General features: G+C 41.0%; 1 protein-coding gene across 7 annotated transcripts in view; it reads left to right on the top strand.

Annotated features, from left to right (window-relative positions):
* The window catches only part of BAZ2B (bromodomain adjacent to zinc finger domain 2B), a 118,094-nt gene that overhangs the window by 40,053 nt on the left and 61,264 nt on the right, over positions 1–16,777 (top strand). For 5 of the 7 annotated variants that reach the window (XM_018553151.1, XM_018553150.1, XM_018553148.1 and 2 more), the window contains exons 3-7: positions 3,292–3,471; positions 5,580–5,738; positions 7,224–7,408; positions 8,711–8,899; positions 12,423–12,809. In XM_018553151.1, coding sequence (XP_018408653.1) covers positions 3,292–3,471; positions 5,580–5,738; positions 7,224–7,408; positions 8,711–8,899; positions 12,423–12,809 — 1,100 coding nt within the window. The remainder of the gene's footprint in view (positions 1–3,291; positions 3,472–5,579; positions 5,739–7,223; positions 7,409–8,710; positions 8,900–12,422; positions 12,810–16,777) is intronic. The other 2 variants (XM_018553153.1, XM_018553149.1) reach the window with 1 other exon arrangement.

The following is a 16,777-nucleotide window of genomic DNA, read 5'->3' as shown; positions in this document are numbered from 1 at the left end:
CAATACAGTGCGTTCCGTCCTCAATCGGTCTGGAACGCACTGTGGCTGGTGTGAACCAGCCCTAAACTTGCGCTCATCCTTTAAGAACAATTACAATGTGCAAAGTTTTTTTTAACTTTTACCCTTTCTGTGTATTGCAGTCAAATGAATGTGAAATACATTCTGATTGGTTGCACTTTAAACATTGATGTTTGCTTCATTAGATAAACTGATACACTGATATACACTGATATTTTTTTTCCCTCACTCTTGACAATTGCAAGGTGGACTATTATTTTCTTTACATGCAGCTTTACACTCGTACACAATTTTTATGGTTATTTCAGTAGAATGTCACTGGAGCAGACCGCATGTTGTTTAAGTAATTTTATTTTGCCTCTTTACATGGATTTAGACTCGGCATAACAAATGTATTTATTAAATCTGCCTAATATCATGCGGCTGCTGGGGGCGGTTCTCCAGTGTAACATCTCAGCAGAAGCTTTTTCTTTTTTTCTCCCTCTTTTTTGCTGCGCCGTCTCATTGTACCATTTCCTGGGGACATTTTATCTACTATGCAAACTATAAATTACAGCTGCAAAGAGAGAGGGGGAGAAATAGAGAGAGAGAGAGAGTGAGAGAGCCATACAGGAATACAGCTAAGATGAAAGCTAATTGCTAAGTTAAGTAGGTATTTTCTTTGTCACCATAAATGTATAACTAGCATTATCGGTAATGCTCTGTAATGTGGGCAGATGGACGCAAGTTTTAAGGGTCTCTGGTATAATTAGTGTTGTTTTGCAAGGATTCAGCCCATGCAAAGACCTTTGTCTAGACAGGCTGTAAAAACTGCAGTACAAAAGACAGGAAAGGAAGAGCATATCATATCGGGGGAAAAAAGCTCAATTGATCTTTTTATATTTAGCATTTGGGACACAGAAAGAATGCTCAGAGACGTAAAGCCGTATGATATGACTTTATTTCGGTGTCATGCGTTTTAGCTGCTTTGCTATTGTGTGAATCCCGCTGTAATAATTGTCAGGCAGACGAAGTCCTGCTGTCTTGAGCTATGTAAATGCAAGAATCTAATAAATATTAAAAAAAAGGTACAATAAAAAACCAGGATGCTGCTTTAAAGCAACTGTGCCACTGGGTTAAAAAAACTGTAATAAAGTAAGACCTGCAAAAGAGGCTTTAAACTCACCTGTCCCTGCGGCCTTTCCTCTAATCTTCGCTCACTTGCGGAGCAACAATCTGTTCATATCTCACACTCGTCAGGGTGTGTCCGATGCCAGATCCCCCACTGTGCGCTATAGTTCCTTCTGCTGGCCCCTGTGTCACTTCAGGACATGATATTTATGTAGGGGTCAGCAGAAGGAACCATAGTATGCTGCAGGGGACGAGGGTGTCCAATACTACTAGAAGTGTAAAATATGAAGCTTGTTCAGGCAGCCGTAGATCTAGAACAGAGTTAAGATTGGAGGAAAAGCGGGACAGGTAAGTGTAAACCCACTTTTTTTGAAGTTGCTGCTTTGTGAGAGTTTCCTAACTCAGAACACAGTCCCTTTAAAGCAGTGGTTCTCAACCTGTGTAACCTCAGGACCCACATTTGTTGTTGGTCATTAAGACACGACCCAAGTCGCACTGCAATGGAACGCATGGCATTGCGGTACCACGTGTTCCGGTGCGGGTGATCGAACTTTGGGTGGGGGGTGCGTTTCAGATGCTATTCAAGTGAATGGCAAGGCAGCGCACCTCCCACAGCAGAACGCACAGTAGGTGCGATTGCGTGGTGTAGCGCATTAATCGCATGGGACTGTGCGATTAATGCACTGTACTATTGTGAACGGGTCCTGAAAAACACTGACAGACACACACAACCACAGACAATCTCACACACTCACAAACAGACATTCTCTCACACACATACGCACTAAAAAAAAAAAATTTATGTTTTCTTTTTTTAAGATCCACCCAATCTCCCTAGTTTACGAGAACTGGAGTGGATCCTCAGGCTGGGGTCCAGGGTGGGCTGCTGTGCTATGACCGAGCTCCATCCATATGTACATTGCTTGTACAGCTCCCTTGCATGCCCTGTAGAGGTGCCAGGAGCCTGAATATGACATCACTCCGTTCCAGGCACCTCTATAGGACATGCGAGGCAGCTGTAAGCAATGCACGTATGGATGGAGCTCCCTCACGGCCATAGCCCCATCCCACCCCTCCTCAAGCCGGGCAGCATATTTTGAATGCTGCTTGGTGCGAGAACTGACTGTGTTGTGCTAGGAAGAAGCTGAGGAGACTCTTACCTAAAAAAGTGTAAGGCACGCAGCGACCCACTGATCACGGGGTCGCGACCCACCAGTTGAGAACCAAGGCTTTAAAGGAAACCTGTACTGGAAGAAAATGATGAGTGTCATTGTTGACCTCCTTCTGAAGATGCTCCTGCCTTGGCTGTGTCTAGGTTTAGGACTTTGATTCAATGACCTGAAACAGCACACAGGTCAGAAAAATAATAGTAAAGTCAAGACTCCCAACCTGCCTACTTGTTCCAAGACAGTTACTTCGAGCACTGAAGCTGCTGAAGAAGCAGAGGTCAACAATGACAGCCATCAGATTCCTTTAAATATAGAGCTGTTGAAACCATGAAAAGATATGGTATTTTGAAAGAGAATATACTTTTGAGAACAGCTGTAGGTCACAGCAATTTTGCAACACTAGACTGCATATGTAATATAAGCAGAAGCAGAAATACATTTTGTGGCATAGGGGGTCAATCATTGGTTTATTGACCACTCACCATTGTTCTCTATGGTTGTATAGCAAAGTAATTGCCATTTATTTGCTGCATAATCTCACATGCTTCAATGGGAAATCCGGGTCTCAGTAACATCCTAGTAGCAGCCCACAGTACCAAGTTGTCTTATGACATGATTTGCCCTTTGATTCCTATGGACAACCTGCCATTTTTCCTTTTACACTTTTCCCCCGCATACATTTTCTAAAGATCTGATCACTTTTGGCATACATTTGCCCTCTACGCCCGCAGCTAGGGAAATTCAGAACTTAGTTGAGCGTGCACAATGGCCAACGATTGCATGCAAATATAGGCAAACAAGTGTATTTACCTACTCATTGTTATTATGCCCCTATGTGTGCCTTACGTAAAAAACTACTCGAAGCAGCAAAAAATAAATGTGTTCACAATGTGGCAAAAATCAATGATATAATTACATTTCAATGCTCACCATAATGGCTGCACATCTGAGATTCCATGCCTAGTAATCTAATATGTTGCGTCTGTTTTTGCAGGACACTTGTTCAGAGCTTCTGGAGAGCAGCCGTTCAATCTGTCCAGTGCCTTTCCAATGATCACCCATCCAGTCTTCGGCCTACACGCAGCCAGCTCAGGACACTCAGAATTTGGTGGTTTGGGAACACTTGGAACACCCACAGCCTTAGCAGCACATCCGCAGCTAACACATTTTCCAGGTAAAAAGTGCAAATAAACATAATTTGTTCACATTATTTATTTCCCTACACTTTTGCCCAGTTGTGTAATCTTTGTAGAGCATGCTGGGATTTGTAGTTCCAAAGCCAGGCCAACATATTATATACATAATATATGTGAGTAATAGTAAGTTATTTATTTTTCCGGCGTTCTTCTTTAAAGGTTGTATTAGAGGTCTCTCACACAGTTATTTGACTTTGTGACAGATTCCCTTTAAAGGAAACCATCCAAGAGGGAAATAGGAGGCCATTGCAAGTAGAAGGGCAGCCACTGCTGACCTTGCTCAATATACTGTATGCGTGGCTGTCTCGGGCTTTAATACTTTCCAAACTATATGGCTATAAGAACAGCATTACATTTGTGTCTCTCCACCTTAGTCAAACTGATATTCTGAGTGCATCCTGCCAGCTGTAGCTCATCAGATCCTGCTGAGAGTTGTAGTTCACAAAACCTGCCATAACAATGGTAACCTGGGAAGTTTCAAGCCTACCCTTGCTACAGAGCCATTTTTCATAATATAACCTCAAAATAAGTCTTCACTAATACACTATTAAAATAGAAATATATCTACAGCTTTTTCCTGGTCTGTAAGAAGGAAATGTTTTTTTCTTGCATAGCCTGAATATCAGAACACCTATAATGACATTCCATCAATCGCCAGGCAGGGTACACAGCCTAGATCATTATCAGGAGCATGAAAATTTCAGTGCCTGTTACCCAGGAGAAGTCTATTTTTTTTTGCATCCTCCGAGACAGCTTATTTTTGTATGATAAGTAACATAAGAAAGTTTTGTTATCCAGCGAGTAGTTGTGCTACCTCTGAGGGCATATTATGTTGTGCCATGGGCACCCCAGAGGTTTCATATATACAATCTCCGAAGCTATGCGATCTCCAGCTGTTGTTTCCACTTATTTTAGCCTCTTTGGAGAAAATGAATGGTACTTGTTACTGTAGTTCTCCAAAGACATTTGAAATCATTGACTATGTACTGCCCTGTAGGGAGCCATTGTACATACTGTAATCTACAGCGCCGTTCTGTTAGGCTTAGTGCGGCCACTGGAGTTGTGCCGTCTATGCTTAGGCTCCATTATACCGGCTGAAAACCTCCAAGGCTTCTCATCTAATACTGAGCTCTGATCAGCAAGTCATTCATTGCCTACTTTAGCAAAAAAAAAAATTGCTATGGAAATTGTGATCTCGCTGTCCACATGCTGCATAAAGAAAGCACTCAAGCTCTATTAGAGTGTCACAAATCACAAGCCATTCTAATGTATTCGTTCCTGGAAAATCAGCAGGAAACTCACTTTGATGTAATAATAAAATAAAACATGCCAGCTCATCACACCAACTCTATATAAATGCTAGTTGCCCTAATCAAGTTATTGGGCATGTTTTAAAGAACTACTATAAATCTATATCGGATCTCTCTCTCTATCTATCTATCTATCTATCTATCTATCTATCTATCTATCTATCTATCTATCTATCTATTTATGTATCTATCTATCTTATGTCTATCTATATCTCTATCTATCTATCTATCTATCTATCTATCTATCTATCTATCTATCTATCTATCTATCTATCTATCGCTAGCCATACATGGCACGTTTTCGTCCCATTCAGCGTGTGGGGAAATAATCAAATTCCCCCATCCGCGCTAAATACAGAGGATGAAGGATTTTCCACTGTCAACGATTGTATAAAATAGCCACGGCATCTGCGGTTGCCTGAATACAGTAGTGCTTCTGAACAAGAGTCTGCATCTGATAGAATGCAATCTTTGTTAATTTGCCACCTGGCTCAGTCAATTTTAATATTGCCTTTTGCCAAGCCAGGGGGTGCTTGCAGGGTCAGCCATGGCTGCAAATTTGAGCCATCTATGGTCAGCTTATCTTTCTATTTATGTCTATCTATTAGCTATCTATCTATCAATCGATCTATCTATCAATCAATCTATTGATCGATCTATCGATTGATCTATGTCTACAAAACAAAAATAAACAATATTACTGTTTTTATTTGATATATAATTGAGAGAAATCAGATTTGTATATATGACTGGAAGGGTCTCCTTTTCTTTTGGAGGTACAGAATGGTGGCGAGCGACTGATCCACACACCCGCGCTGCTTTCTTTCCCCCATTACTTGGAATTCCTCCCCTCTTCACTCACCCAACCCAGAACCATGACTCCTCCTTCCATATTCGGAGCGCTGGGAAGAATGGACGCGGAGGCTCGGAGAAAGGTACACTTCTCATTTCAGTGGTGAACGCATTCTGTGCCGTTGTTTGAGCTTGATTAATAATTTGGGGGTTTTAATGAAATAAACATCCATTATAATTACAGTTATCACAGTGGTATCAGTCACTTTGTATGGTAATTATAGCTATTAGTTAAGCTAAACAAATGCAATTAGTGCTTGCCTTCAGTATGTTTCTTTTATTTGCTACAGTGTTTGGTTTAAATTGTACAGGATTGTTGTTTATTTAATCTGTTTTTCACATGTTGTCTTTCCCGAATATTCTTTTGTTCAGCTGCACATGTGTTTCTTAAGGCTGGGCATAGACAGGACAGTTTATTGGATGATTTCATGCAGAATTGACAAAGGCTCAAAATTGCCAATCTGAACTACTGCTGGAAATTCTCATGACTGACAGAGATGGGTTGGAATGACTTAATTATTTTGGAGAAGTGTTATCAACACAAGCAAACATTAATATGCATATTTATTATGTGTATATAATACATGTGTATTAAATACATATTTTATATATTGCATGCATGTTGTGTACATAATTGGTTTTATTCAGTTAGGCAGTGCAATCACAATACATTTTATACGGATTTAAAGTGGAAATAAGTAAAGTATTTTTTTTTTAAACTACTACTACTAGGGTAGGGTTTTTATGACTGAAGAGATTCTTTATATCTCTTCTGTCATAACTGCTAATCCTAGCCTGCCAGCATTTGTATACACTGAGCTGCGCATGTGCTGCTCAGTGTACAGACTCGGCACGGTTGAGTGCCATGATGCAGTAACGCCCATGCACATCTGTGGGAGTTACGTCATCTTAGCCCAGGCCAATCAAGAGGCTGAAGAGGAACGCTGACATAGCAACACTGTGAGGATCACTTGCAAGGTACGTCTGCCATAATGTGCAATATGCTGTGTATACTAGCACATTATAAAAAACAGCTACTGGGGGGCCCAACATTTTTGTTTTGTGCTGGCGGTTTACTTGTGCTTCAAAGTCCAATTGGGCAACAACAAAAAATGGATTCCCTGCAGCTAAAGGGCACATTTCCAAAGCAGTTAATCTGACATGCGCCACACACTCACTGCAGTTGAATCCTCTTGGTTCATGTTTTTAAATGACAGTGGTGGATTCACCACCTGTGAATGGTGAAAGTCACCTTCACTGCTTTATAAATATAACCCATAGAGTACAGGGCAGTAACATTTTAAACATCTGCTACTGATCAAAGCAATAAACTATCACTATAACATCATACAGCATACAAATAAGAATATAATGTATTTCACTGAAAAAGTTTGCTTTTGTACATTCATCCAAAAATCAGACTGAATATGACCAACCTGTTTGCTGTATTATACTACAGCGTGTCTCTGTGCACCTGTAAAATGATGTACCCTTTTATGTGTCTCAAAAAACCCAGGAGACTTGGTGTCCACTATAACAGTATATATATTTCTTTATCCTATGTAAAGGCATAAATGGATCCTTGAATGGAAGCATCCCCTCATTAGTCACCAGTAACTGCACACCTATATTATCGACGACTACGACAAATAACAGCGGGCAAGTAAAAAGCGCAGGCTCAGGACCAGGGGGCCGGACGTGTAATCAAGAGCAAAGCAAATCAGATGGCAGAAACGAAAAAAACAAAGATAAGGTGGGGAAGAATTATTAAACGTTCTGTTTTTTGGGCCTCATGTATAAAATGTTGGCATTCCCAAAAGACACAAACATGTTCGCAATTATATTCGCAATTATATTGGTACAGTGCTTACCGCCTCTTCTTTTCTCTCTTGTGTTGTTAATGCCACATCACTTATGGCAGTCACAGGCAGTTAGGTTCTGTTTCATAATTGATCTGTCAGATCAGTAAAATATTGCTACAACTGTGTAGTGTGAGGTCCTCCTTTAAAGACTAACCCCAGCCTTCAGCCCCCTCCACCTGTCCATACATAAAACAATTTCCAGCATACATACCTTTTTTCCAAGACAATGTCAGCCAGTGCCATAATGAGAGGGTCCCATTTCTTATCTCCAGTATCAACACTGGATTGTCCCCATTGCATGATAGTACGGCACATTGTGGCATGTATGCGCCATTCTATGCAACACTCTACAGTGAGCCCATGCTGTGTGATGATGCACGACAGGAGGTGTCCCTGACAGACTGGGCTCACAGGAAGTCACTGAATGATGATGGGCATTATTTACCCAGAAGGGGAAGAGCCGGAAGTAGATAGAGTGAGGTTTGCAGCGAGAGCTCCATTATTATTTTCACAGATGTTATGGAACACAAGTTATATCAATTACAGTGACATGTCATGACACTCACTAAGACCTTGTGAGGACCCTTTGATGAATTGTTTTGACAGCCAATGGGCAGTGTCCACGTCACCCAGGAGCAATGAGGGCAGGAATTGCCCTTCCACAGTACAGGTCTGAAGAAAGAAATAGGAAAATGTAAAATGAATACTATAGATTTCCTAGAGGCAGGTAGAGAGGAAAACACAAGGAAGGACCAGGCAGGACATGTCCACTAGGTTTGGAAAGTTTTTGAAGTCAGGTGACTTTGTCGAGGTGCCACTACATATGCAATAGCAACTGTTGATCACAACAGAATGTAACATTGAAAATGATGAGCTGTCAAGTGTTATGTTTTTATGTTTACGTTGTATTAAATTCTATAAAATGTACAATATATTACTTGTGAAGAAATAAAAAGATTGTGGAAAAAACACAGCTACCAGAGTGAGGGGTGCTGAGAACGTGCTGAAAAACTTGAGATTTGGAGGTCCTAGGGTTCTTGAGAAGTTAATGAAAGGTACACAAAATCACCGGAGGGTAACTGCGATTCTTTCAGTCTGTCATTTATCACGATATGTGCAATAGAACAGAGCTGCTTAAGTATCTGTTCACTTAGTTAAACCCCTGGGCATAACTTTTGTGCCTTTTTTCATAGCAAAAACAAAGAAAAAAAGCAGTGGAAAGCTCCAGCTCCAGTGACTCCGGCTCCTCATCCGACACGTCTAGTGATGGTGTCAGCAGCAGCGATTCTGATGACTTGGAGGAAGAGGACCAAAGCATTGAAGAGAGTGACGACGATGACTCTGATTCAGAGAGTGAAGCACAAACTAAAAATAAGAACAAGGTACAAGCTGCAATTTAATAACAAGGTCACAGAGAACATCATTAAAATAGAAAAGGAAACTCCCTGCCTTTGTAGGAGATGACACAGTGTTAGCTGCTGACTAGTTAAAAAGGATTTGGCCTGATGGCTAATGTTTGCCATAGACCGCATTGGGAATAGTGACCTCTGCAGGTGGCATTTAAAAAAAAGAAAAAAAAAAAGAAAAAATTAATTATATTGCTTAATGCATTGCACCGCAGTAGCAATCTGCTTTGAAGGATGAGCAGCAATCATTTAAAACAAACAGCTTTGAAAACAGAGCTGCAGTGGGTGGAAAGAACATAGATTAATTATTTTATCTTTTAATTGGGACTGTTGTAAGAAGAAATATAGAACAGAAGATATTTTAGACAGTTGTATGCTCCCTACCTTGTGGATACAGTTTTAGGGAAGACTCTTTTCTGTTCCTGCATTACTGTACCTCTGTATACAAAGCCCAGTCCATAAAGACATGGGTTTGATAAGTTTGGTGTGGAAGAACATGAGTGTCCTGACCTCAACACTATCAACCAGGTCTTCCACAAACACACTCCAAAATAATGCGGAAAGCCTTCCTGGAAGAGAAGCAGCTGTTACCTTATATTAATCCAAAAATCCAAAATAACTCATATAGGTGTGATGGTCAGGTATCCACAAACATTTGGCCATATATAGTGTACTTCATTTGTATTACATGAGATTTCTCCCTCACATTTTCTCTCAGAAAATGAGAAACATGAAGTAAGTAAAGAATGGAACAAAGACTATACACTATACAGCAAAACCAGTACAGCTTCAACTGTGTAGGGACTACAAAGTTATGGATGTATTGGTTGTGCTGGAAAGTGTCTCCTTAAAGCCTTTTTTCCTTCCCCCTTTTCTTCTTCCTCTTCCTTTCCTGGTCTTCCCCTCCCACTAGACCACTTGTCCCTTCTTGAATTTGATGCTCTTCTTCATATTTTCTTTTTCCAGTGTACCCCAGCATGAAACAGCAGGCAATATTTGTAAATGTTTACTGTGTTAGCTACACTGAAACTGTGGAGTTGCTGCTTTATCTCATGCTTTTTCTGTGTTGATATATTTGCTGTTGGGAAATCTCTTTAATGGGGACAGAGGACAGCAACAGAACAACTTATTTTTGTAAAGTGGGGAAGGGTTAGAGAACAACTGTATTTGTTGCTGTCTGTTTCTTCCTGCTCCAGTTCCAGTCTGGAGATATGTGGTAGTGCTGGATGATAAGAATCAGAATTCATTTTAATAGAAAGAGAGAGGTATTTACCTTTTAAAGGAGAACTATGGGGTTAGGGCTTTGCCCCATCATTCTCCTAAGGGTAACGGGAGGACACAAACTAGCGTCCTCCCGTCACCCTAAGCTCAGTAGCTCGCGGTACACTGAGACACCGCAGCTGAAGCGGATCCTGACAATAATGTCTGGATCCGCCCAGCTGCGTGAGTGACACGCAGAAGCGGAGCCACTGTACCCGCCCCCTCCTCCGTCCGTTCCGCCAGTCAGCACTGGAGGATCGGAGCGGGGAGGGGGGAATCCAGTCCCTCCCCTGTCACGGCTCTGACCGACGCCGGTATGTGTTCGCTCACTTCCCGATCTACTGAGCCGACCTGTGACAGTTTCGTTGTCACAGGTCGGCTAGAACTATGAGGCGGAGTGAAAAGCACTCACCACATAGTTCTCCTTTAAGGACTGTGCAGATAGCTTTATAAATGCTTGATTATAAGTGTTGAACCCTACTGCAACTTTTCCTTTTGACTCTTTGGTTCCGGTTTTGTTACATCTGTTACATGCATAGTGCAAGGATCTAATGATCAATAGTACAGATTTCCCTTCATGCTGGAAATCACCCAGTTATTGCTAGTAATACTGTGACTGGACACATTACAAACAAAAATTGGATGGTATTTGGCCAGGCGTAATGAATGCAACATCTGTTGGTCAGTTTTCAGAGTGCAGCATCTGGCAACAGTCCTACTTCAGTTTGGCTGCATTAGCAAGCAAATCAATAAATGCCTTTAGCAAATGGTCTGGACAATGTTCCCTAGCTGACCCCAACAAGTACACTATGAATGGTTACACTCTGCAGCTCCACCTATTTGCCTGACATCTATGTTCGGATCTGTAAATCTGTGTGCATGTTATCATGATTAGGTTAGAATGAGTGAGATAGTATGTTCAATAACTATCTTTGTTTATGCAGGCGTGATTGTAGTACATCCGTGTGCTTGCTTTCTGCAAAATAAAAATGGAACACTGCGGAAACCTATATGCAATCCAACAGTTTGGGTTTCTGTGTATCTTTGTTTTTTTTTAGTAGAGCTATGGGCAAAATCAGTACTTCCTGTAAAAGGGTGGCAGTGCTGTTTGTTCAGCAGTGAAATAGCAGCAGCAGGGTTGTTACCCTGTGGACAGAAGTAGTTTAAAACTTACACAATAAAATTTGACTGTACAATCTTCTTTAGATCAAAAACCAATCACCAAGTAGCTCACCTTAAAAGAAGTCTATCGTTTGTGGTCAAACCCACCCAAAAACTGGCATAGAGGCTTTTTTTAAAATATTATTAACAGCATAAAAAGTGCTTGTACACCCTGGGCAGCAGGGATCCTTCAGTGCTGGAATCTGCTCTTCACTCTGCTGGGGCGATGTCTCGCAAGCAGTATCGTGGCAACGCTGCTACTGAAGAAAGGCTTGGGTCTCTACAATGCTAAGACACAGTATTTACTTGTGATGTTAGTGGTGGGCAGCTGCTATCAGCCAGGAAGTGACGTGCCACAATCTTTCTAAGATGGCACTAGCTTCAGCATGGTTGCATGGTCTGCAGTGGTTTTTGTGGTGTGCACCGTTATCTTGGGGAATTTGCAAGCAAGATAGTATTTCTTAAAGTTGTAGTGTGGGATTTTGACTTTATTTCAGATTCTGATAATGAATGTAGTTCTACTCTAACCACGTACAGTTATCAGAACACAATTTATTTACTACGGTAGACCTTTCTATTGTCACACTTCAGGGGCTTAGAAAGCAGTTTGTTTGTGTGTGAGCATTCTCTTTACAGACAAACCAAAAAGGATGGTTTTATTAGTACAATGATCACCAAGTGGTTAAAACCAAGTTCTAGGGAGAAGCTATAAAGATTTTGGGTGAATTGAACAAAAATAGTTTCCTTTTCATACCATTTACAGTCTTGGCCTTGCATCACTTAGGCATATGTGCACTGTGATCATAAAGGTCTTTGTTGGTGGGCTTTTGTTCGTATCAACAGATTTGGCATTTTCATACAAGTCTATGGGTGTGGAAAACGCGCTAGAAGCAGGTCAGATGCAGGTCAGAAAGAGGACAACTGCAGGTCAAATGCACCAGTCAATGAATTCTGAAGTGTCTCAGAAGCATTCCAACTGATTTCAAACTAATGCTATCAACACAAGCCCACAACATAACACAGGCAGTGACAGTAGTAATGATCCTTTTAAATATATATATATGACTTCTTTTCTCAGGTGCTAATCCATAACATCCAAGACCTGAAACCTGATGGAAGCCAAACAGAGAAGTTGCCGGAGAAGCGAGCACACCAGCAGTTACCTCTTCTTCCGGATCCCCAGGCCCGCTCTCCAATCCAGCCCCAGCAGAAATACCCTCAGGTTTTATCCCAGCAACTTCCCTTCTTTTTCCAAAACTCTCAGGCCAAGGAAGAGACTGTGAACAAACACACAAGTGTGATTCAATGTACTGGACTGGCCATGAAGCCCTCACCTTTACTCACTCAACCCAGCAAGGAAGCTAGTTTAAAACTCGGGACCTCCCCCTCTGATGGACTGAAAACAGGGAACAAAAATACCTCTGAAGAGCCCAGCCCACAGCCCAGCGACCTGAGGATTAAAAGGGTAAAACTAAAGGGAACTTTTTTGTTTATTAGTTGGTTGGACAAAGCACATATTCACTTTAATATTTGTATCTTGTAAAGGCCATAATATTACAAGTGTACATCAACTATAGTGTAGCAGTGTGAGAGTAGCAGCGGGATTAAACACATTTCTTGGTTTCAACACCACTTATGTGGTTTATATTTCTAGTACAAATATATATATAGGATTCTCCACAGATACCAAAAAGAGTGCTGACACATAAAATTGAGGATAGAAAGAGATCACCAAGTGGGGTAACAACAAACCCTTAGAGGAACTAGGCTGTGCCCCACCAAAGTATGCAGTAGAGGCAAATAAGAAGTTAGTGTACAACACAAAAAGGACTATCCCAAAATTTGATGCACAGCTACACAAATATAATAATTTCATTGAGAAATGTAAATAACAAACCATAAAAACACCCTTTCCCATAGTCTTTTTCAAAATACTAAAAGCATAGAGTTTCATTTTAGAGTGAATCTGTCTTTAGGTAAATCAACTAAAAAAAATAAACCACCTGTATGATGTGGTTCCTTCTCCTGGCTTCTGCCTCACTGCTGTGTCCTGTAGTAAAGTAGGGTTCGGCTGGAGGAACCACAAAGTGCAGAGTGGTACTAGAGGATTGGTACTCCTGGAAGTTTCAGATGCTGAAGTTTCTTCAGCACTCATATCTGTAAAAAATAAATCAAGGCAACTGGACTTGCTGTATTTTTCTTGAAGACGTTTCACTGGTCATCCGATTAGCTCTTTCAATTCAGTCATCCGACTAACTTTCTCAGTTCTGAATTGAGAAAGCTAGTTGGATGATCAGCAAAGCGTCTGCAAGAAAAATACAGTCCAGTTGCCTTGATTCACCTTTTACAGATATAAAATGACCTGCATGAATGAGAACCTTCACAGACATTCAGCAAGCATAGCTCTTCAAGAGAGAGAAGGCATGGGCAGCGGAGCAGGCGAGCATTGATTCTTTTCTTTGCAGGGACAACTTTCAGTTTCACTGTTTAATTTAGTGACAACCACTTTAAAACAGGGTTTCTCATTCCCGCATTGATGTCGCCGTGTGCTTTGTGGCAGTCCACATAGCAATGCTTCCTGCTTCTCTTCCAGCTGCACACTCACTGTTGTCCTGCACAGGGCTTAACCCTTAACCAAAACTAAAATTTTGGCTTTTACGAGCATCTGTGGATCTGACACTCTGCCCTTATCAGTGCCATGATCTCGGGGGCCTGGCTCATTGGCACAGTAGCAGCAGGGGACCCTGTTTGTCAAATGCATCAAGGGTTGCATGTGGGGTTTAGTGTATGCCCCCCCCCCACTAGACGATCCCTGCCTCCTGGTCACTGTATAGTGAAAGACAGTTGAGGTGCATCCATAGGACATGAAATGCCTGCGAAGCTCACATTTTACATTGCTGGAAAGAAATCAGATTTTTTTCAGTTTCTCTATTGTTAAGTTTAGAAATTAAATCATAGTTTGTCATCTAAAGTGCCACTTTGTTCTCCTTGTGCTCATTTTTGTTAATGTTCCCCCTACGTATCAGAGATTCTGACATATGTCTGTAAAACACCAAGATAGTGACAACATCCTGCCAGCTATACCTACCTAATTCAAGTACAGAGAAATTTCACAAACAATGGGTGTCCTTTATCAAAGCTTTTCAAACAAGAACAGTCTGTGTTGCCTGTGGCAACCATTCAGAGTTTTTTTCTGCTCTCCTGTGCAACACTGAGAATTCCAAAAGGAAATATAGTTTGGTTGCAATGGGCAGCAAATACATTATTCTAAAATACATTTAGAGGCCCAGGGTTATTTATAACAATTGGAATGATTTAAAGACGTAATATGATTGTTTTGATTCAGCCCGCAGCATTGCATTGAATGTTTTTATTTTCAGTATCTCTTATTGAGAAGAAATGGCAGAGAATTATAATGGGTTTAACCCTACTGACGACGGCATTCAGGATGATGTTTATTACCCAGAACAATCCTATTTCCTTGTATATAGCTTTTGTCTCCTTAGAGAGATGATGTTACATCTTATTTTCCTTACTGTGGCAGAAATAGATTAAGTTACAGCCTATGATCTCAAAGGAGGCATTGAGCTGAGTCTTTTCCTGTCTTAGCCTTACAGGTCCACCAACCCTAAACCCCGGGGTTACATGATATGAAAAAGCCAGAAAGCACCTTCAAGGCTATGTGTGTAAAAGTTCCTATATTTGTGCAGAGATGTGTCACATGTTTCATACATCTTATTCACCTTATGTGGTCTTATCTTATGTGATAAGCCATTTTTGACAAAAGGTGGTGACAAATTGGACAGGAGGTTGTGTGTGTTATAATAACTATACCAACTTTCAGTTTAAATTTCTTTTATAACAATCTCCTGAAAATGTCATACAGCTTCAAATGTTATTAAAACCCCTTACATATGTTTGCTTTAGAGACCTAATCCAGACCCCCATGTAGCTGTAAAGTTGCACACCGATTCTAATAGTGATCTACTGTTGGCTGCATTCAGCCAGGAATAGATCACTATAGAAGTAATCTAATGATGTAGGCAGAAGCTGTAAAGCTCTACCCAAGCCTCCGCACTGACAGGCAGTCCAATTACATCACTCATGATGTCACTACTTTCCTGTCACTATACCGTTGCATAGTGTTTACATTTGCTTTGATAGCCCGCTCAAATTAAGTAATCTGTACAAGCTTCATAAGCCCAAGAGCTGATCGTTTCAGCTCCGTAGTGCTAGATGCAGGCTGTCACTGTTAGCCGGCGGTTCTAGCTTTAACCTACACCAAGACCTGCAGAAGCCAATTTTAAAATGACTTAGTGGTTAAGGGACTGTGTTGGGCTTGTGTCAAGGACATCAGGTTTTCATCAGTTTGAGATGTTTCTGAAATGTTCCAGAATTCATTGACAGGTGCATTTTATCTGCAGTTGACCTCCTTCTGACCTGTAATTTGACCTGCTTCAAATGAGTTTTGCATTCCCATAGATTTGTATGGTGATGCAAAACCCACTTGATGCGAATAAAAGCCAATCAACACTAACTATGATCGTTTTTTTCCTTCGATAATTATTTGTAAGGATAGTTTTGATCATGTATGTGTGACCTAAATCAGCATTCCAAGTGGATATAAAACCCTCTAGTCTCCCTAATGGTGGATTCCAGGCACTGTCTTCCCCTGCAAAACTAATTGTTGGGTTCCTTTAAAAAAAAAAAAAAAACAACTTAATCCAAATGTGCCTGATACTTACCTTAATCCGTGGTCACGTGATGCTCTGGTTCATGAATCTTCTCAATGCTTCCGTGTAGAGTAGGAGGTGTCTTTCTGCAGGTGTCTATGTGACATCAGGCAGAGTCTCAACCATCCATCTGCATTCCTCCATCTTGTTACTATTGGTCATGACCAGGCCCAGACATCCCCTATGACTTCTGCTTCTTTCTTTTGCTGTGGCCTCCTAAGATGCCTTTCACTTATAATGGACAAACTCTAAATCTAAGCTATAGGTTGATTAAGAATGAAAAGGCATGACAGGCTTGTAATATTCCCAAATACATATGTAAAAGAAGAAGTGTCACTGCAAGATGTTGGAAATTGTGTGTGCTACCTTTACACTGCCTTTGAGATCCCCGCTGTGTCCTTCAATAGCCTCACATCAGGAAACCTGGAGCCCGCCGAATAAAAAAAATTGCTTTAGCAGATTGGGCTTTTTAAACCTCTCCATAGCTGAGTCATTTGCATGTATCTGTGAATATTCCCAGCAATCCATCCATAAGACACCCCAGGTATTTGAAAGTATTTGAAAATGATCCTGAAAGGTACACAGACAAGGCAGCCATTTTGTAGGCTAACCCATTTTTCTTTAAAAACAAATCAGAGATGACACCATCAGTGTGCTGAATTCAGTAAATATTATTTGTCGTTCTTCATTTGTTCACCTG

This window comes from Nanorana parkeri, unplaced genomic scaffold (genome assembly GCF_000935625.1).
Source record: "Nanorana parkeri isolate BGI_ZX_2015 unplaced genomic scaffold, ASM93562v1 scaffold112, whole genome shotgun sequence".
Lineage (NCBI taxonomy): Eukaryota > Metazoa > Chordata > Amphibia > Anura > Dicroglossidae > Nanorana > Nanorana parkeri.
The sequence above is the reverse complement of the archived record's forward strand: the minus strand, read 5'-3'. Positions and strand labels throughout refer to the sequence as shown.